The sequence below is a fragment of the Silurus aristotelis genome (assembly GCF_946808225.1).
Source record: "Silurus aristotelis genome assembly, chromosome: 11".
Classification (NCBI taxonomy): Eukaryota; Metazoa; Chordata; class Actinopteri; order Siluriformes; family Siluridae; genus Silurus; species Silurus aristotelis.
Genome location: NC_139584.1, coordinates 1834769 through 1856298, shown reverse-complemented (window position 1 = coordinate 1856298; position 21530 = coordinate 1834769). Strand labels below are relative to the sequence as shown.

Sequence of the window (21530 nt, the reverse complement as noted above, 5' to 3'; positions counted from 1 at the left end):
AAGGAAGCAGCCTAAAAATAAGAAGAAGATACTTTTCTACACGTCTGGACACAAGCTTCAGGATCTTGATATCGCAATCAGACAGACTCTGGGTGCATTTGTTCCAGCATCCAGCATGACCGAACAAACTATTCAGAGCAGGAAGTAGTCAGGGGACTGAAGAAAATCGCAAAATTGAGACTTCGAAGAGTTAAAGATTGAAGCTTTCGGGGCGGTGAAAAATAATAACATGCCATTTTCCGGCTACAGCTGAGACGTGGTCGTTCATTTCGTGGTCATGTCAATCGAATTGTGTTTTTTGGTCATGTCACGTTTACTGATCATGCAGACCAGGATCTAGGAAAAAAGAGCAGGGTCTGGATTACAAGTATCAAGCTATTTTTATACCGATCTTTTTTAGCTTGTCTAGTGGCGCTACTAAATGTCAAAATGTTTAAATTGGCCAATCAAAAGAAAGTAGGCGGGGCTTTACTGTACATAGTACATTTTATATATATATATAGTTGTTTCTTTGCAACATAAAAGTTGAACAAACAAAAGAATTGACAGTAAATGACTGGAAGAAAGTTCTGTGGAGTCCAAATGTGGGAGAAGAACTTGCGGCTGATTGGATCCGACTTCACCGTGCGACAAGACGATGACGATTGGTTCTATAAGCGTTATTTAGACAGTCGTCAGGAGTGATGCAAAGACTTGAGTGTGTGTAAATATGCTCTTTAAGATAAGAAAGGATTTCCCCCCCCCCAAAAAAAAAAAATGCTGTACATTTAAAGATTTGTACATTTAAAGTAATTCTCCACAGCGTTACATGACAGAGTTTCTTGCACAAAAACAAACATGTCTCTCAAAAACCCTAGAACATTCTGCACGTGTGGCATCACTGAAAAACCGGAGAAGCTGTAAGTCGTATGAGATGACTGGAACTTTAAGTCATTAAGAATTAGGGACTCAAACGTGACCCAAGACCCAAAACACAATGAATAATCAGTTAGAAATGCATTAAAGCCTGGCCTTCCATCCCCAAAAAGCTCACCTCTATCACAGCTCTCAGTGTCTGGGTCTCAGGTCAGCATACATATAATTCCTCTCACACAATCTCTTTCTCGATATGAAAGCGAAAAGTATCGACTCCAGACTGGCTTTATTACTTTTTTTTTTTTTTTTTTTAGTTGTCCGATCGAGAACTTCCACAAAGTAAACAGAACCATTTTTTTCTCTTCTAATGTTTTTTTTAAGAACGGAGAAGGAGGAGGTGGAGGTTTTACCCTTCAGTTTTTAATTAGCGAAAGCCGCGAGAGCACTTAGGCGAACCGAGTCGGCGAGAATATCGCTGAGCAGCACCATCGATTGCTGCCTTCGTGAGCAGATACAGAAAGGGGAAAAGAGGGTGGGGAAAAAATGTGTGTGTGGGTGAACCAGAATGAGCTTCTGGATTGAGTATTAAATAAAGCTGGCCTCGCTACACACTGCCCCTCAATGTTCCCGTCTCTGGATAAACGCTAGGATCACGAGGCCGAGCGGTGGACGAGAGCGAGCTCCAGCAGAGACGCTGCACCACTTTCGTTTCCATTTAGGGAAAAAAAAAGTGCAAAACAGACGAGTGGAGCGATCCATTTCTTCAACCGGTCATTAGGGCTGAGTGAAACGTCAGCTGCTACGCCGAGGCTCGTTCGTCCGTGCGGACCGAATCAATCACTACAGGGCAAACACTACATCACGAACTCTCTCTAGCAGCCGGAGAGACCGCAGAGAAATAAAAAAAAAAACGTTCTCAATGTGTGTTGGTGTTAAGTCTTTTCCCAGCTGCTCCGATGGAAACGCGAGGTGGCATCCAAAAGTTTAGAAAAAAGCTCTGTTTACAAGAAAGCACTTTATTTATCTACGTTTAACACCTTCTCCCCCCCCCGTCCCCTCGCTCAGCGATACCTCGCTCCCGGCGTTCCCGTTTCATTTCTTCACAAAGCGTGTTAAGGACCTTCTACGATTCGCGCTGGATATCAAAACGGCGATCTTCATCTTGGAGAAGGGGGCGAAGTCCGATGACGCCAAATCGGGTGAGTGGGGTGGGTGCGGAAACGAGAGCGTAATGTTTCTCGCCGAGAAACTCCATGAACTTGCTGTCCATGCTTATGAAGGTCGGTGCTCCCTTTGACTGTGCCTTGTGCTGCCATCTGTTGGAGTGTTAGAAAATTAATCTCTTTGACAGGAAGGGTGACGAAAACCCGAAACGAGACTCTCCCTCTCCCTCTCATTCTGTTGATACCAACGTCCACGTCTCCACCAGACCCAGCTGTTCTACATCGCATGCTGTAATTGAGGTCAATTACGGACGACCCGGATAGCTCCGAAGGTCGAAGAGGGTCACGTATGAACAGCTTATCTTGTGAAAGCTTATGAGAATAACAATAATAAAGTAAGAGTCTGAGGGTGATAATTGGAGATTCCATGGGAAGGAGGATTAAGGAGGATTCTAAGAAAATATGGGCTTTAGGAAATATACCTGCAAAAAAATAAATATATAAGAATATAAATATATGGTAAAGAAATGTCTATTGTATCGACTGTATTTGCAATTTGGGTTTAAATCCGCCAATGGGACTGTCAGAGAACGGGGGAAAAAAACCCCATCAACCGCACAAATCCGAAATAAATAAATATACAAACGGATATAATAGGTTGTTGTCATGCATAAGCGTCAGTGATGAAAGCTCCTCGAGCGAAAGCCATACACAATGTATTATGGGTCCTAATATGATGCACTTTTCTCGTCTGTAGCCTCCTCCTGGTGTTGGAAAAGCAGGCGGGCTTCGAGGAGATTAGCCGCGGAGTGTAAACGCGCTCAGGCCTTTGTGTCGGTCTGTACAATGCAGCTTATCTGTGCCAGGAGTGAATTGATTTTCCTCAGGCTTGTCTTCCCACAGTATCACAGGGCTGCGTGATGAGACAGCGTGGCCTGAATCTGTCAGGAGCCTCATTGGGAACAACCAGAAAAACGAGCAAAAAAAAAAAAAGAAGGTATTCTTACCTTCAAAACAACCCTTTTTTTCCCTCCTGTCAACTCACAAACCTATCAGACAAACACTACAACAAATACACTATCAGCACCGGGGACCATCCGGGTCTCTGAGGTCCAGCTCGGAAATTATTATTATATTTCCTACATCATGGTGGAGCGTGGAAAACGATGGTGGCACTTTAACACGGGGTGATATCAAAAGGTTTCGAGACTAATGGTGCTAACTGGTGCGATTTCATCACTAACAGCAAGTTAGAACAAGGAGCAAATCTGCACAGAGACGTTTCACGCGCCCTTAAAGTGCAGAAGACCATCGCTGGAAGAGGACCAGAGGTCAGGAAGACCTTTGAGTAGCTCAAACCCCGAAAATGTCGAAACCATTCGGTAACTCGTGCATGACGATCGCCGTAGAACGTTCCACACGATTTGTGGACTTCGCCCTCTGCTCGAAGATGAAGCTACAGCTCGGAGGTCGCAGTTTTGACACGGCTGCGGAGATGCGGTGCGAATCGCAGAAGATGTTGGACAGAGCTTTTCAGAAAAACAAGCAAATGCAATTAATTCCTTTAAGCGTGTGCAAAGATTTGCATTCCTTGTTTACTCGACTCAAATAAAGATCAGGAGTAGCTTCCTTTGGCTCGGCTCGGCTCATCGACGCCGGCTTCCTTGGTGACGGAATAAAAATCGATCCGGCTTAATGATGGAGGTTTTCCTGAAGATTTAATTGAAGTAATCAAACGAGGCCAGACTCAGCAGAAAAGCTGGGGGTGACGTGTGATTCCTGAGTCGTGGCGATCTGGTTACCGGGCTTCTAGCAGCAATACTGGAATATAATTTGCCGGCCCACGTGTTTGCGTGATGCCTTTAATTACTGGAACGTGGACTAAACCAGGAATGACGCCGCCAAACCCGAGGTCATTTCCTCCTTTTCCCGAAGTAAGGAATTATATCATGCCATACTGATGGTAATCGTGATAAAGAGAGAGAAGAGAAAGCAGCCGAACGTACCGCGTCATCGCAAATGAGCGAGACAAAACCAAAGCATTCTTTCCCCATGAGGAGCAGCGTGATCTTTCTGGAATATCACTTTCTTCATTTTTCCAGAAAAAGCTGAGGTGCTTAATCCGGGTTTAAACTCGAGGCTACGGGTTGGTACCGCGGAATTAACCCGGCGGTTTATTTCTATAAAGTCCACCTGCGACAACACTCTTATCTACTGCTCTGCATCCTGATCATATTAGTAGTAAAAAAAGATGGAGTTTCTTTGTGCCGCCTCGCTTTACAATGGAGCTCACCGCTGGACGCTCGCAGGCCGGGTTTTCTTTTTTTTTTTTAAATGAGGTCCATTCACATGCAACCGCGATGCACATTAAACTTCCTCTTTTTTTTCCTTCCCCTTTTTCTTTTCTTTTTCGCATGTTCCTCTCCACGAAGCAGCACAAAAACGCTAATGCCTGATTGAGCACTTGATGAGAATAATAGAATAATGAGAGGGAGCTGGTTCAAAAAGCCTGACAAAAATAACATTTAAGTGTTTTTTATTCAGAAAGCCTGCACTACCCTGCGCAGAGGGTAATGGCCTTCTTTGTAAGGCGCTCTCTCGAGAGGCTACTTCATAACTTGGGCATTGAGGTGAAAAGGCCTCCGTGCTAATTATTTCCTCGGTAACGCCACGGGCGCTCGTCGCTAAGGGGTCACCGGTGCTTAGCAACACCGACAATTCATTTTGTTTTCGGGTGTTCGATTTGTGTTCGGTCCAAAAAAAAAGAAAAAAAGATATGAACTAAAAAAAAGAAAAAAGAAAAGAAAAACTTCAAACACCATCCTGAGATAAACCTAAACATTTCTAACGTTTCATTCGTCACGCATCCGAAAGATCGAGGCGACGGCGAAGCGATCGATCAAACTAATATATGCGGGTCGCACGCCAACGTTTTCGCCCGAGTCAGCAGCTCACTTCGCACGCTGAGATAAATCCCGAAGACAGCGACCTGCCGGTGTAAACCGATCATGAATCACGGGGTCTCGTTTCCATAGCAACGGCGCACCATAGCGAACGTTTAGATGTAAACAACAAAGCATATCCGATTAATTATTACTTAATGAACTGAACAGGCTGAGAACACACCCCTGAGGTACACCCTAGTGGGTTTTAAGTGCTCTAAAATCTAATTACGTCTCCAAATCGTACACATGTGTACAGTCTGGATGCGAGAAAACAACACACAAACACTGATTAATTGATGACCACATGTGAGCCACTATACGAGCAAAGGTTTATGGACACCTGACCACAAGATCAGGATGTGGCTCCTTTTTGAACTTCCCATTCCACATTCAGTTTCCATTTGCTTTTATAATAACCTTCACTCTTCTGGTTCTAAATGAATCTAGATTTCGTTTAGATTCATTTAGAGACTTAGTAAAGTCATGTACTGATGGAGGTGGGGTGAAGAGGCCTGGGGTGCAGTCAGCACGAAACATTCATTTATGTCTCATGCTAAAACATCCATGTGTGTCCTCTACAACAGTGTGTTAATATTTTGTAGAAGAACCACATATGAATGGAAATGGCAGTTGTCCAAATATTTCTGGTCATATAGTGTATTTTAATTAAGGGGACAAATAGTCTAAATACAAACACCTGAGGTACACCATGGTGGCTTCTGAGTGATCTGCAATATTTGTAGGTGAAAAAACTATTGAGAACATGAAGAATCTGATCTGGGTTACTGATCCGATCAAACCCCCACTATGACCAAGCTGCTATTTATGACCAAACTTTTGATGTCACCCATATGAGGATGGGTTCCCCTTTGAGTCTGGTTCCTCTCAAGGTTTCTTCCTCATATCATGTAAGGGAGTTTTTCCTTGCCACTGTCGCCACGGCTGCTCATCAGGGACAAACGCACACCATTCACCTTCACTGTTGTTTTCTGTAAAGCTGCTTTGAGACAATGTCTGTTGTGAAAAGCGCTATACAAATAAACTTGACTTGACTTGACTTGACTATTATTGGGCCCTTAACCCTCTGCACTCCAGGGGGCGCTGTATCATGGGTGACCCTGTGTTCTGACCCAAGCTTCCAAACATCGCTGTGAAGAAAGGATTCTAAAATACAACAATATAAATACATTTTAAAAAGGGTTGCAAAATCAGAGGAAATGTCGAAAAATCCATTTAACACTTCCACTACTGGCTTAAAAAACACCCCTGAGGTACACCCTTGTGGATTTTTTGAGTGATCTGACACGTAATTATGGCCTTCCCTGTTATTTCCGTACACGTGTAATAAATGAAATCTGTCAGTAATAATTACGAACGCTAACTAACAAGTTTCCCTCCGGTGACGTCCGCCACGTCTCGTAATTACACGTCTCTCAATCTTTGAAAATTAAATCCGGATCTGCCGTGTACCTCTGACGACCGCATCGAGCGAGTACAGTACAGTCCTTCATTGCCTAAAAGATTGTAAAGTTACACAATAGCGGCATTGTGACAAGCTGAAAAGGCAGCTGTCTCAGGGCTGGAAAGCGGCGGAGAAATTAGCGAGAACGCAGGAGAAGTTAACTCGATTTATTATTTATTTTTTTGTTAAAAAAAAAAAGAACGGGCTGTTGCTCTGGCGAGAGACACGGCCCGAGGGAGGACATTAGCATCAGGATATGAGCAGGAAAACTGGCTGTAACGCAACACCGGTGCCTGCGGGAGATTTCGATGCGGGTGGAAATGGGGTTTGGTTTGGGGTGTTTTTTAATGCAGGCTTTGAAAATAACTGCAAGCCACCGAAGCGTACGAGTCGGAACAGGTGTGCCACGTCGCTGGTGCTGTCACTTAATGAAATCATTCGTGACGAATATGGTGTGTAATGTTCCTCTGAAAATAACTTTAGGTATTTAAAAGAAATTACCAAACTTTTTAATGCTCACATTTTACACATCTTCAGCTACGGATTGTTGGTGCACAAGCAGGAATCAATTATTCAAATATATTAGGCTCCGTAAAACATAAATAAATAAATAACACACCATATCTCTGAGGCAGGTACTAGATTTAATGAATGAATAGATGAATAAAAGGATGGGTGAATAGATGAATGAATGAATGAATGAAAGAAAAGATATATAAATTGATGAATGGGTAAATGGATGAATCAATGAATTAATTGATGGCTGGAAGGATACATAGATAAATGAATGGATGGATGGATGAATAAATGAATACAAGGATGGATAAATTGATTCATGGACAAATAGATGAAAGAATAAATGGGTGAATAAATAAAAAGGATAGATAAATTGATGAATGTGTGGCTGGATGAATGAATGGGTGAATAAATGGATGAATTAATGAATGAACAGAAATGGATAGATAAGTAATGGCTGAAAGAATACATGGATGAATAAATGAATGAAAGGACAAATACGTGTATGAATGGATGAAAGATGGACATATGGATAAATAAATAGATGGATTAGGATGGATTAATCAATATATGGATGGATGGATGGATAAACAGAGGAATTGATGAATATATGGATGAAAGCATGAAAAAAAAAATCAATGATAAACAAAAAATGATAAACAATGATAAACAAAAATGGATGAATGAATGGACAGATACATGTATGAATGGATGAAAAGATGGATATATTGATAAATGGATAGATGAATGAATAGATAAATGGGTGAATAAATGAACAAGTGAATGAATGAATAGATAAATGGATAAACAAAAAATGGATGAACGAATGAATGGATGAAAAGATGGATATATTGATAAATGGATGGATGAATAAGCAGAAGAATGAATGAAAAAATGGATGAATAAAAGAATAGATGAATGAATGGCTGCTGTAAGATCAGGACCAGGGTGGGTTTTAGACCCATTTGGTGTTTCCACATGAAAGGCATGAATGTATCTTACACAACTAACCCCAACCTTCTCGACACAGGAAAGTTCTGTCAACCTTCAGAAGATCCATAACACTGTTTTTGTTTTTGTTGTTTTTAATTCCTGAGGACCCTCACCCCCAGGACAGACTGGTGAAAGAGTTCAGAGAAAAAAACCTCTGATGTATGTAATAAAGGGATGCCAGGGCCATGAGTGTGGAAAGATAAGGCTGATTGATTCTCCCTCACCCATCTGAGGATGCTCACAATTTCATTAGCATGGGCGCCGTGGCCTCCGAATCGCCTGGTTCGCCGAGTGAGGGGGAGAAGCGGGGCCATTTGCCTTGACGGATGCGGTGACTGATGGCCGTCGCCTTGCGGGTACGAATACGTGAATCTGACGATAAGGGGGGATTGGAAGTATTCTGTAGCATGTCTTTACCCATGCTGGATTGCTATTCAGATCTGAGGATGCATGAGAGAGGCAGAGGTCAAAAGAGGGAGGGACAGAGGAGATGAAGAAAGGAATGATGGAAGGAGGGAAGGAAGGAAGAGAATAAAGGTGGGAGTGGGAGACTGCATCATCTGTGTTTGCTGTGTCACTGGTAATCAGAGTATCGATTAATCCGACCATCCACACACAATGCTGAGAGAAACGAGAGCTGAGATACAAAGAGATAAGGGCGACAAGGGGGAAGGGGGTTGAGATGAAATGAGATGAGAGGAGAAGAAAACGAGTGAGCTGGGGTGTAGGGAGTATGGTTTCCTCTAAAAGCCAAAAGCACTCGGGTGAAGGGTCTATAATGAAATATCCTAAATCTTTTTGGACATTATGAGTAAAATCTTGGTGGAAATGAACAATCTTTGAGATGGATACTCAGGATGGTCACAGGAACGGTTTGGAGAACATGTATGAGGAGCTCATTGGAGGAAAGGAAAAGTGTCTACAAACCCTTTTTTAAAGTGACCTCAATGACTGAAAACCACAGACAGAAATTGAGATTGAGATGCATGGCAGAATCCAAAAAAGGGGTGAAGCCAAAGATCATGGGGGCACACAGATCCTCAGGAGGAGGAACCGAGGTTCAATGGAAACAGATGGGTGAACATCGGTGGTGCGCTAAAGCCTGGTCAGGACGTCATGCCTGAAAAGGGTGATGATCAATCCCGGGGCCCCCGCACATGATGCTCATCATTAAACGGCGACAGGACATCAATAGTCCTGTCGAAGAACACCGATGAGCAGGGTGACCTCTGACTTCTGAAGGTCAAAAAGGGCACGAGGCACACGCTCCATCTCGGCTCCTACGTCCGACCGCCTGTCAGGCCACATTACGCACCGCATCCAGATCTCAGCTAATTATTTTACAAGATTCCCCGGGGTGAAGGTGACAGTCAATACGGCAACCATTTGGCAAAAGATTGTTCGATTGAAGGAAAGAAATATGGAAAGGATCAAAATACACTGAGATTCAAAAGCTATAAAGTTAACTCTAGGGGTGTAAGAAAATATCAATACATGTGGATATCACGATACTTTGTTTGGCGATACTGTATTAATTTTCTGCACTTGCGAGAATACATGATGCTGAGGTCGTCTCAAAGAGTGATTTGTTTATTTTCTACTGGAAGTGCACGATTAAAGCATCGCAAAATTGAGTCGTTTACATCTCGACTCTTCTTGCCTGAGTCGTTCGTTCTTTTATCACATGACTCCCATACACGCGATGAGGTTAAATATTAATATATTATCATTTTTGGAATTATAGTTAAAGTCTGTGTTCTGCTTATTAAAAAAGACTAAGAGACAATATAAAACTGAAGGAAAGAACGAAAGAGTAAGAGAGAGAGAAAAACAATAAAGTCCAAAAGTCTCGACCCCTGCCCCGAACCATTTGTCATTCGGATCGAGAGAAAAAAAAAAAATGACTGTTAGGAATTGAGGTCTTGTTTGCTTGTTTTCTTTTTACCCCTGAATCTCTCTATTTTCTCCTGGTTATCAGAAGCTTTACCTTGGCACCTTCACAGCCTTTTGAGCAGAAACCCTTGTCAGTCTGATTCTACACCAGAGAGGCCTCGCGTACAGACCGCCTGCGCCGAGCCGCTAAAATCGACGCCTGTTCGAATTCCGTCTGGGTTCGTCTCTTCTCGAAAGGCTACGCCGTTGAAAAATGAGGAGGCTGAAAGCTGGAGGTATTGATGCCTCCGTTGCTGTTTACAAAACACGCAGCGCACCAGCTATTCAGCCTGGAAACCATAACCTCCGGCTCGAAATTCGATCAATAGCTCAAATGCGGGCTTCCAAAATCTTTCTGCGTGGAAGAAACACTCCTGTCTGTATTTCCCAGACGGACAGCCGTTTCAAAACTATTTTTCCATCTTCGATAGCGGAGGGAGTTCGGCATCATGGTGGCAGGCTGCAGTAATTTATCAGCTCATAGAAACCAGGGTGAAAGGACCAGGCAAAGTTCACCTCGATGTACAGAAGATTATATTCTTACGCTGCACCATACACTTGAACAAAATACGAACAAAAGTATTGGAAAACCCGGAATTTCCCAGCCATTTGGTTCTTCAATTCTATCGGATGTCTTTGGAAATTTCCCTTCACTTGAACAAGCAGACCCAAACCAAAAGCCATCTGCATGAACATATACTTTCCATGGGTTGGATTGAAAGATCTCCTGCTTATAGATCTCAAACCCCACTGCACCCCAGGCTTCCTCACCTCACCTACCTGACTTCACTAACACACTTGTAGTTGAATGAATCTCCACAAAATCTTCCCAGAAGAGTGAAGCTTATTCGAACAGTAAATGGAGACTAAATGTGGAATGTGATGTTATAAAACAATAGTGCATACCAATCTGATGGTCAGGTGTCCACATACTTTTGGGACACCTAAACTTTCCTGCCGTTCTTCTCCAAACCTTTGCAAACACAAAGCTGGAGGCACTCGAAAGTCTTTGGATGTGGTTTAATAAAATTTTACATTCACTTGAACCTGGAAACCCAAACCTGCTCCAGCATGGCAATGCCCCTGTGCACAAAGTGAGCTCCATGAATATCTGGTTTACATGGGTTGGAGAAGAAGATCTTGAGTGGCCTGCTATAGAGCTTTGATCTCAAGCCTTCTGAACACCTTTGGGATGAATGTGAACACTGGCTACACCCCAGGTCTCCTCACCTCACCAAATCAGTAACACCCTTGTGGCTGATGAACACAAATGTTCACAAGGACACTCCAAAATCTAGTGAAACATCTTCCCAGAGGAGTGGAGGGAAGTAGAAGAGCAAATTGGGACTAAACGTGGAATGCGAGTCTCAAAAAGCACATATACTATATGAACAGGTGTCCACAAACTTTTGGCAATATTGCCAGTGTATAAACCCCTCCCACATACATGAGCGTTTTTTTTTTTTTTTTTTATTACATAAAAAAAAAATATAAGAGCCAATCAGATTCCAACATTTAACCCATGGGGGGAAAAAAAGCTGCTTGTTTTGTTCTATTAAAAAAAAATTACTCCAAATGAACATCTTGAGTGTAAAACCTGAAGCCCCGTATAAAAGACTTTTCCATTAAATCAGCAAACCCAAAATCGAATCAGGACTCGTTCAAGAGCGTTCTTACCGATGTGTTCTGGCACTGTATGCAGGAGCTGTTAAATCGGACGGCTGGGACGCGCTGAATCTTTCCCTGGATGCTGAACACGCATTCGTAGTTCTTTTGGCCCGATTGGGGCTGCGGTAGGTTCCGAGCTCGCAGCGTGATTGGCCTGACGACCCCCGCCGGAACCAAGATGTCTGTGCTGTGTAAGATTTGGGGGCAACCCTAAAGATGAAAAGAAGAAGAAGAAGAGGACAAAGAGGTTAAAACCGTAAAAAAAAATCAGAACACTTCAATTTTCCATTACTCCCATTCTACTGGACTGAGAACAATGCCTGTGGAGCTTTTAAAAGGGACCAGCATTTACACACACACACACACACACACACACACACACACACACACACACACACACACACACACACACACACACAGTGCCAGATGTGCTGTAAGAAATAAAAAGGGGCTGTTAAGAGACGCTGAAGAAAAAAGCAGCTCAAAAGGAGGTTAAAAAGCCCATTACAAAGCTCCCTCTCTCCCTCTCTCCAGCTATTCTTTGTCTTTTTTTTTTTTTTTAAGAGCTGCATGTTCTCCTCGCCGCACCACACTGACGAAGCGCTAAATGAATATCGTCTTCAATATCATTACAGCCTTGTCTCGCTGGAACTGATCGAAGCATTCATCAAAGCTACTGGTATTGACACCTCCGCTAATAACGCCACGCTAGCCCGCCGTACCCACCAGAAATATTCTGATATCTTTTTAGGAAGTGCAGTAGAGATGCGACCGAGATCCGGGAAGATTTACCACAGCAGAAATAGAACAGAGGGGAACATCTAAGGGGGGAATAAAAAGTTCTTGCTAACTATAGCTTGCTAACGATTCATCAGTTGCTTTTGTTTTTTGTTGCATGACGCCTAGCTCTACATCGATCTCTCAACGATTTAAACACAGATACGAGGTGGTAATGAAACATTTGGAGACTCGCTCTGTTTACAAGAAAGTACTTTATTTATCTACATTTCCACACTATCAACTTCAAAACAGTCCACAGTAAGAAAGTGCTCCCAGTGTTCTTCTGAAACGTGTCCTGGAAGTCTTCTTTTCAAAGCGTATCAAGCTCCTTTTGCGATCCTGCCGGATCTCCGCCAACGGTGTCAAAAGGGCGAGTCGTATCTTCATCTTCGGGAAGAGGTTGCAGTCCGCAGGAGCCGAATCTGGATTGTATTGTTTCCGGCGAGAAACTTGTGTGAGGTTCGAAATTGCTGTCCATGGTGAAGACGCAGACGTGGTCGGAACAGCACCAGTTGCACAGCTCCCGATGTACACAGGATGATGATGCCTTTTGGTGCTCGCTGTGACTGTGCGTGCATCCTTGTGCTGACATTTGTTGGCGCGTAAAAAAAACTAGACTCCAACCTTTTTGATACCAACTGAATGAGGATGCGAGAACAAGTGCTGGTTGTAAAACAATGCCTGATCTCTGGCAGCACCTGGTGAACTCTGGCTCTTTTTACTTGGTCATGCAGAAAACACACAAACAAAAAGCCTTGTCCTCTTCGTCCTCGGGCGCAGCCGTGCGATCGGACACATTTAGTGCGCTCTGTTATCTGTTTAACACCGAACAATAATCAACGAGGCTGTAAAAGTAATTTGTCGGCGCAGGAGTCGTAAATCAGAGCCCGGGCGGCTGAGGGGCCGAAAGTTTAACAATGATGCAACTTTCTGAGCGTCAGCTCCATCTATCGAGACTCAGCTGATCAGACTCGCTCAGCGCATCAGCACGGTGATAAATCTGGTTTTCATACCGGGGAGTAATGAAAAGCTTGCTGAGGCACAGGTGGGGCAGTGAAGGTAGCGGCGGAGGAGGGGAAGAGCGTGATCAGAGCGCGACATGAATCCTATTTATCAGGGTGAATGAATCGGCTTGAGTTCTGCACGGAGGACGGAAATGATGAACGAGCGCACGTCACCCAAACAACCGAGGAGAAGCTTCTCCTAAAGACAACCGGGCAGCCGAGCAAGCGTTTTACTCGTCCGAGTGAAAACAGCAGGGTTTGATTTAGGAGAGGACGACGGAGAGTCTGACGTTGCCAGGGAAACGTCGCACCCTGGCCAGCGGGATCCTTTTCGGCCGGCGACTCGTGACACCGTGCCTCGAGTTAGTGCGGGACCAAGCTGAATTTATGACTGTGTGAAGGAAGACCCGAGCGAACAGACATGTCCGGCAGCCAGAGACAAAAGGAACGAGCAAAACAGAGACAAACAGATGGGAAGGAAAGTAGGAGGACGGAATTAATACGGCAGAGAGATGTTGGAAAAAAAAAAACTACAAACGGAGAACGACAAAGAGGAGAGCGAGCGGATTCGTAAGAGCCATTTCTGCTCCATGCTTCTTCGGGATGGAGCGCATTCGAGTGGGTTACATGAGGGTTTTTCAGTCCAATCCAATCCATTTCAGAGTGCTTTTACACAAAGATGATTCAAAGAGCAGAAAAAAAAAGGATAGAAGAGGGGGAAAAAAAATTAAAAACCACAGCGCTGAAAATATAGAGTTCTAGATATTTAACGCAGGTGAGTCCACTAATGGATCATAATGGACTTTTCATCAAGTTTAAAAAAAAAAAAATTAAAAATGGATTTGTGGCTCCATCCCAAAAAAACACTGCGGATCATTAGTTCTGATCTCCTGAAACTTCCAGAACCGATCCAGCGTGTATCAGTGTGTACAGGAGTTTGTACTAAAAATAAAAGCAGACAAATAGTGATCGATATTCGCGGTGTGTGATGGACCTTTCTTTGCTGATCAATAATTAAACCCCGAACGTTCCTCGATGTGAATCCGTGCTACTTTGCCTGGAATATAAACAGGACTGATAAAGGGCTGGTGTTATCGTTAACACGTCCAAAAGCGCCGCTTTGCAGACGAGCCCCGTTTTCATCCATCCTGCGCCGAGATTACGTGCCGTATCTCCCGGTAGCTGTAAGACGATATCTCCAGGCTCTTGTGAATCCCTGCTTTCAGCGCCGTCTGTGTTCGGGAACTTTTTTAAGGCCCTTAATGTCAGCCGCCTATTTTTTTTATTTTTATTAATTAGATCCAATCGTCAGTTAATTACGAACGAAACAACTTTGCGATGGAGTGTTTGTCAAAGTGGTTTAAAGGGTACCAATAGAGTGAAGGGCTTGTTAAGAAGGGATTAAGAAAAGAGAGCATGCTGGGATTTCACACCCAATACTCATTACTTACTGCTGGACGATAAAGGACATTATTTAGGTTCTATTATTTGCTGTTCGGTTCTCGAGCTGCTCCTCTTTTCCGGAGCGATGAAAGGTGAACCGGAACGCACGCTCTGAATGATGAACGTGTCTGATGAAGCGGGATGGTGACCTCCTACTGCGAATCCTTGATCGTGAATTAATTATGACGAGCCCTTATGGTGAACCGCTAGCTGCGAAACATTACAGTTACGCATAGCAGGAAATCCTAATGGTGAACACTGACATTAATCCTTAATGGTAACTCCTAGTGGTAAACCCTTTCTGTTTAATCCTAATGGGAACTCTTGATGATGGAGCCTTATGTCAGATCTTACTGGCTAATCCTAATACTGAACGTTTAGGATGAAACCCAATAGTGAGCTCTGATTATAAAAACCCTGCACTTCTACTACCAAGGATTTTGGGATCAGTTTAAGCTCTTTGGTCGCAGATAATGTTACGTTTGAAAAATATTTTTAGCAAGCTGTCGAAAAGCCATAACGCGTTAATGGTTCCCGGTTGATCCTTTAACGAGAGACCAGTAATTGGGAATTGTAAATGAAATATGCTATATAAAGAGACTTACATTTACTGTTCGACTTCATTTGGAAAAATGTATTAAGCTTTGGAATAAATGGATTGTGTTCGCATACCATCGAGCAGACGTGTGATACTGTATTTCGAAGAATGTATGATAATTGTTGTGTCTTGACTTTGTAACGCCCATGAAGACCTTTTGTTTTGTGTTTTAAATCAAAATAAAAGTTCATTTAAAAAAAGAAAAAAGTCTTAATGGGGAACCATGCTGCACTTTGCTGACCCATACACTTACATGCAAAAATATCCCTAATGTTCCTTAAAATGTTCCTTTGTTGGAATTGTTGTAGAACCAGAAGATGTAACTTGAGAAGACTAATAGTGAACCCTAATAATAAACCCTTTCTAATATCCCTATTAGTGTACTCTGACAGTTAACCCTAAACAGTGATGTTAATGCTATAACCAAACACTCCAGGAAAAAAATATATTCCTAAAGGTTCCTTTATTAGAACCAGAAGACCAGAAACTTGATATAGGCCTCTACTGCTATCTGTTCCCCAAATCCCTGAGAAGCTGAGATATGTAAAGTGATGCAATTAACTTTACTGTAAAGCATATGTAACAAAAATGCAATAGTGAACCTTCACAATAAAAGCCTGATGGTAAACTCTAACGATGGACATGATTAAGGAACCCTGACAGAAAAATCTAATGGAGAAAACATACAATTATCTATAATGGGAAACACAATGGAGAACCCATACAAATAAGCATATAGGTCACCCTAAGAACCATAATGGAGAACCCTTACACAAAACCCTAATGCTGTACTCTTACAGTGAACCCTAACAGTGGACCCTAATTATGTACCCTTACAGTGAACCCTACTGGTGTACCCTTACAGCTTAACCTAATGTTGTACCTTTACAGCTGAACCCTAATGTTGTACCCTGCCAGTGAAACCTAATGTTGTACCTTTACAGTGAACCCTAATGTTGTTCCTTTACAGTTAACCCTATGGGTGTACCCTTACAGTGAACCCTAATGTTGTACCTTTAGAGCTAAACCCTAATGATGTACCCTTACAGCTAAACCTAATGTTGTACCTTTACAGTGAACCCTAATGCCCCCCCCTTACAGTAAACCCTAATGATGTACCCTTACAGTGAACCCTAACGGTGTACCCTTACAGTGAACCATAACGGTGTACCCTTACAGTGAACCATAACGGTGTACCCTTACAGTGAACCATAACGGTGTACCCTTACAGTGAACCATAACAGTGTACCCTTACAGTAAACCATAACAGTGTACCCTTACAGTAAACCATAACAGTGTACCCTTACAGTGAACCATAACAGTGTACCCTTACAGTAAACCATAACAGTGTACCCTTACAGTAAACCATAACAGTGTACCCTTACAGTAAACCATAACGGTGTACCCTAATGGTGTACCCTTAGAGTGAACCCTAATGGTGTACCCTTAGAGTGAACCCTAATGGTGTACCCTTAGAGTGAACCCTAATGGTGTACCCTTAGAGTGAACCCTAATGGTGTACCCTTAGAGTGAACCCTAATGGTGTACCCTTAGAGTGAACCCTAATGGTGTACCCTTAGAGTGAACCCTAATGGTGTACCCTTAGAGTGAACCCTAATGGTGTACCCTTAGAGTGAACCCTAATAGTGTACCCTTACAGTAAACCATAACAGTGTACCCTTACAGTAAACCATACAGTGTACCCTTACAGTAAACCATAACGGTGTACCCTTACAGTGAACCATAACAGTGTACCCTTACAGTAAACCATAACAGTGTACCCTTACAGTGAACCCTAATGGTGTACCCTTACAGTAAACCATAACAGTGTACCCTAATGGTGTACCCTAATGTTGGACGAATCCTTAAAAAAAGACGATATGATGGATCTTAACGGTGAAATGCTTACAGGATCAGAGGGGGATGTGAAATTCTTTGATTCTTTAAATCCTTTTGGATAAGTGCATCCCTAAAGTTAACACTAATGGTACAACCTTTAATACTACATATTACAAGTTGCACAATATAATCCTGTAGCTCTTTTCCTTCTGTTTAGGTAGCCATGCTAGCAGATGTGTGATTTAGAATTAGAGAATAAATATATTTGATACTTTTTTGCTTTTCTTGCAAATCGTTTAGGTTAAGCACATTAAGCATTATTATTGTTTGTAGTATTATTGTGAGCTGTAAGTCGATGTGTGTAACTGTATCCAGGCTGGGAGCAGCTGCTCCGTTCCCCCAGCAGGCCCTTTTCCGAATACTGATTAGCACCCCATTAGGCGAGTCGTGCTAGCTTACTGCCTGCTGACAGTCTCTCCATTAACCTTACAGTGCAGAGGCCAGTTATCACACGGCTAAGCATTATTGTCTGTTGAAACATTAAAAGCTTGAATGGGGGAAGAAATAATAGTCTTTGCCTTGCACTGGGCAATGAAGCCCCCCCCCCCCCACACACACACAGAGACCTACATATACACACACTGACATACAAACAAACGTGGGACGCAATCTCTCGCTACGTGCTGACCGCTGGAAAGAAAAACGAGCTGTTGATTGCACAAATTCTCAAGCAACCATTTGCTCGGTCACTCACTCAATTTCCTTTCTTTTTTTTCCCCCAGCATCTCCTCCCTGCTAATCCTATTTTCAGGCTCTGTATGCTAGACGCCGTGAAATACTCTCTCCCTTCGCTCGGTGGGGAAACTGAACAAAAAAGCTCCAAATCGTTTGGGAAGTGTTCCAATTAAAAATATTTCATGATGTGTTCAGTGCTCACACTAAACTCAACGGGAAAAAAACAGCTACTGATGGAGAAGATGAACAGAACCATGGGCGACATTTACATTTCACATTTATGGCAGGGGTCTTTAATGTTTTTCAGGTCAAGGACCCCCTTAGGCGATAGTGGCGAGTCAAATGTAGCCACTGATATTAATAGAAATCAATCATATTACACTCGTTATATTGTTAAGACAATTATAACTTTGTTGACATGCATCATTGTCCGTATATTTTCATACATTTTTCAAAACTTTTAAAAAGATTTTTGCATCATAAATATATTTTGCAATTAAAAACCACAATTTATAAAGTTGTGAAACTGTGTTTTTTACTTCATGTTTTCCGTTCAGCTAACTCGGAGCCTCGGAGTGGTTGTATTATCAGAGGCAAGGATGGGTGACGTGAACCCCCTCTGGCAGAAAGGCTCAGGTCAATGTTGAAATGCAGATAGCTTATCGCTTCTGGCCCGTGTGGAAACTAAAGCAGCAATTTGGAACACAACATAGGATCGGAGCAGAACTTCCTTGGATCTACATCTGCCTCCATGGGACTTTTCCTGGTCGGCCCAGGAGACCGAACGAGGGGCTGACAGAAACCTGCCATGTGGCTTCCTGTGCGTCCGGTATCGCACTTCCTGCTGAGCTAATGGCGCTGGTGTCACTCATCCTACAATTAATTACCTTTGGCCACCGGGTGTTAATGAAAGAGTCGCCCCACTGAGACCCTGAGGGGAAACGTGTGTGTGTGTGTGTGTGTGTGTGTGTGTGTGTGTGTGTGTGAATGAGAAAGCGTAAGCGATGGAGTAGAGAATAATGTAAAATGAGAGCAAGAGAAAGAGAGAGTAAGATCGAGAGGGATGAAAGAAAAGAAACACAGGAGGTGCATTTGATATTCAGGACTCCCTCTGGGAAAAGGACAGCATGTGTATGTTTGTGTGTGTGTGTCTGTGTGTGTGTGTGTTGGTGCACTTATCCATTAGTCTCAATGATCCTCTCCCTGCAGTGCTGCTCTTTAAGGTTAAACATCGACAGGAGCTAATTAAGCTATGTGTAATGATGAATGCTATGGAAAGGGCGGATGTTACAGTACTCTAGCTGTGCTGTCAATCAAACGCTGCTTGCTAACACTAACGCTAACCAGAAAAAACTCCTACAGAGGGGGAACAGGACCGAGGCTCAAAAATTGCTAAAAAGCTCTGCGTGTATTTCCACGTAAACAGAAACGAGTAGTCGCATTAGCATTAGCATTATCGTTTTGCACTTCTGCACAATTACATCCGTTATCCACTTGTTAGCAACCACTGTAGTCTCTTGTGTACAAGAACACACACATATATATATATATATATATATATATATATATATATATATAAAAGGTAGTTTTCTTGACAGGATGTTTTTCTTGGCGCTTTTTCTGCGGAAAATAATCGTTCAGGACTAGAGATCTGTTTTGGAACAAGTGGACAGGACAAGCGCCTGGCAGAACACCAAAATATAATCAAATATTGATATGGAATGGAGATGTTTATCTAACACTAATGAAAGGGGTGTCCAGTTTCTGTGCTTTCGAAGACTCAGGAGGTTTTCCACCATGAGAAAGTCTTCATGACAGAGGTGGGAGCGGGGTTGAGGGATAGGGGATGGGGGAGTGGCTTCGGCTTTAGATTCCAGAGCGAGATAGAAAGCGAGAGAATGAGTGAGGGAAGCTGGGATTAATAATATGCACTGTTGCCATAACAACAAGCAGACAAAAAACAAAGATTGTTTCAAACAGGGTGGTATCAAAAATAAAAACAAGTGGAGCTCAAAGAAACAAAGACCACCATTAGGGCAGTGACTGTACCCCTGATTGGCTTCATCACGAAGTTTGAATGTATAAATGACCTTTATGCTTCTGACTTCTGGGGACTTTGGAAGGTTCTTTAGGGGACTTCTGGGGGATTTCTGGGGACCCCCAAAATACACAAGCCAAATGTATATCAAATGAAGGCTACGCTCTGAAATAAGCAGCAACATGAACAGTGAGATTTAAAAATGTTTGCGGAATGTTGCGAATAGGTTCAAGTTTATTTCTGGGGTTTTTTTGCAACTGAACGCAGCACCGTCTTCTGAAACCGAACAAGACGATAAAGTCTCATCGATGCGACCCAGAAGCCATTGATCGTGATAAATCCAGCTCTTAAATCTGCCAAACCTTCTTCAACCCACCAACACTCTGTCATCAATTTTTCTATCTCAGGACCTGAACATTCCCTTCCTGCGTCCTGCAGAGGCTCGTCTCATTCGCTGCTGAATCACAGTTCTGTCTCTGGTCAAAAGCCAGACGGGTTTTACGTCTCCACACAGAAGGAGGAAAAGAACGATCCGTAATTAAGGGTCATGGGTCAGCCTTTGACGAAAGGTCAAAAGCCATCTGTTTACCCAAACATCAGCATGCTGTGAATCCTTCGCCATGCATAACAGGGGGTAATATAAAACCTGTCCGCCTGCCTCGTATGGAAACTCTGAATTTTCATAGATGGCAGCGCTGAGAGTTAACGCGACCCGGCAGCTGCACTGAGCGCTGCTTAAAAGCACGGCATCGAGATTCATGGCGCATCTAATTGGCAATGTGAAGGTCAACAAGTGTACGTGAGGGAAACGAGGGATTTCCGCCGAATCTATTAACATGCAAACATGTGGCCCAGATTCACGCCTGGGAGATGGAAATACACTACACGGACAAGCGTTTAGTCACATTGGGTCCCCATTTGAAATCTTCAACTCCAACCCATTGAGAGTAGATCTTCATGGATATGGCTTTGTCTATGTATCGTATATGTCTCAGGTGTGTGTTGTGTTTGATGTAGCCCAGATGCGTCTTGTGTTTCACGTGTGTCTCACTGTGTCTCCGATTTGACTCCTTGTGGTTTAAGTGCGTCTCGATGTGTTTTAGAAATGTCTCATATGTTTCTGGTGTGTTTTGTGTTTAAATGTGTCTCATTGTGTCTTGGGTGTGTCTCAGAATAGTTTCAGATGTGTCTCGTGTTTCAGGTGTCTTGGCGGTCTCGTTGTGTTTCAGGTGTTTTCTTGTGTCTCGAGTATGTCTCGTATATGTTTCAGGTGTGTCTTGTGTCTGATGTGTCACAGATGTGTCTTATTGTGTCTCAGATTTGTCTGTGTCTCATGTCTGATGGGTCTCAGTTTTGTCTCATTGTAACTCGGATGTGTCTCCGTGCTTCAGGTGCGTCTCGTTGTGCCTCAGATGAGTCTCATGTCTTCACTTTGTCTTAGTATGTCTTGGTGTTTTAGATTTGTATCGTGTCTTGAATGTTTCTCATTGCGTCTGATGTGTTTCACGTGTCTTTTTTTTGTCTCAGACGTGTCTCTGTGTGTTCTTGATTTCTACCTT

At 43.0% G+C, this 21530-nt stretch overlaps 1 protein-coding gene across 1 annotated transcript in view; it reads right to left on the bottom strand.

The window, feature by feature from the left end:
* The window catches only part of plxna3 (plexin A3), a 171513-nt gene that overhangs the window by 39549 nt on the left and 110434 nt on the right, over positions 1 to 21530 (bottom strand). The window contains exon 10 of the mRNA XM_083554849.1: positions 11544 to 11744. Within this exon, the coding sequence (XP_083410975.1) occupies positions 11544 to 11744 (201 nt within the window). The remainder of the gene's footprint in view (positions 1 to 11543; positions 11745 to 21530) is intronic.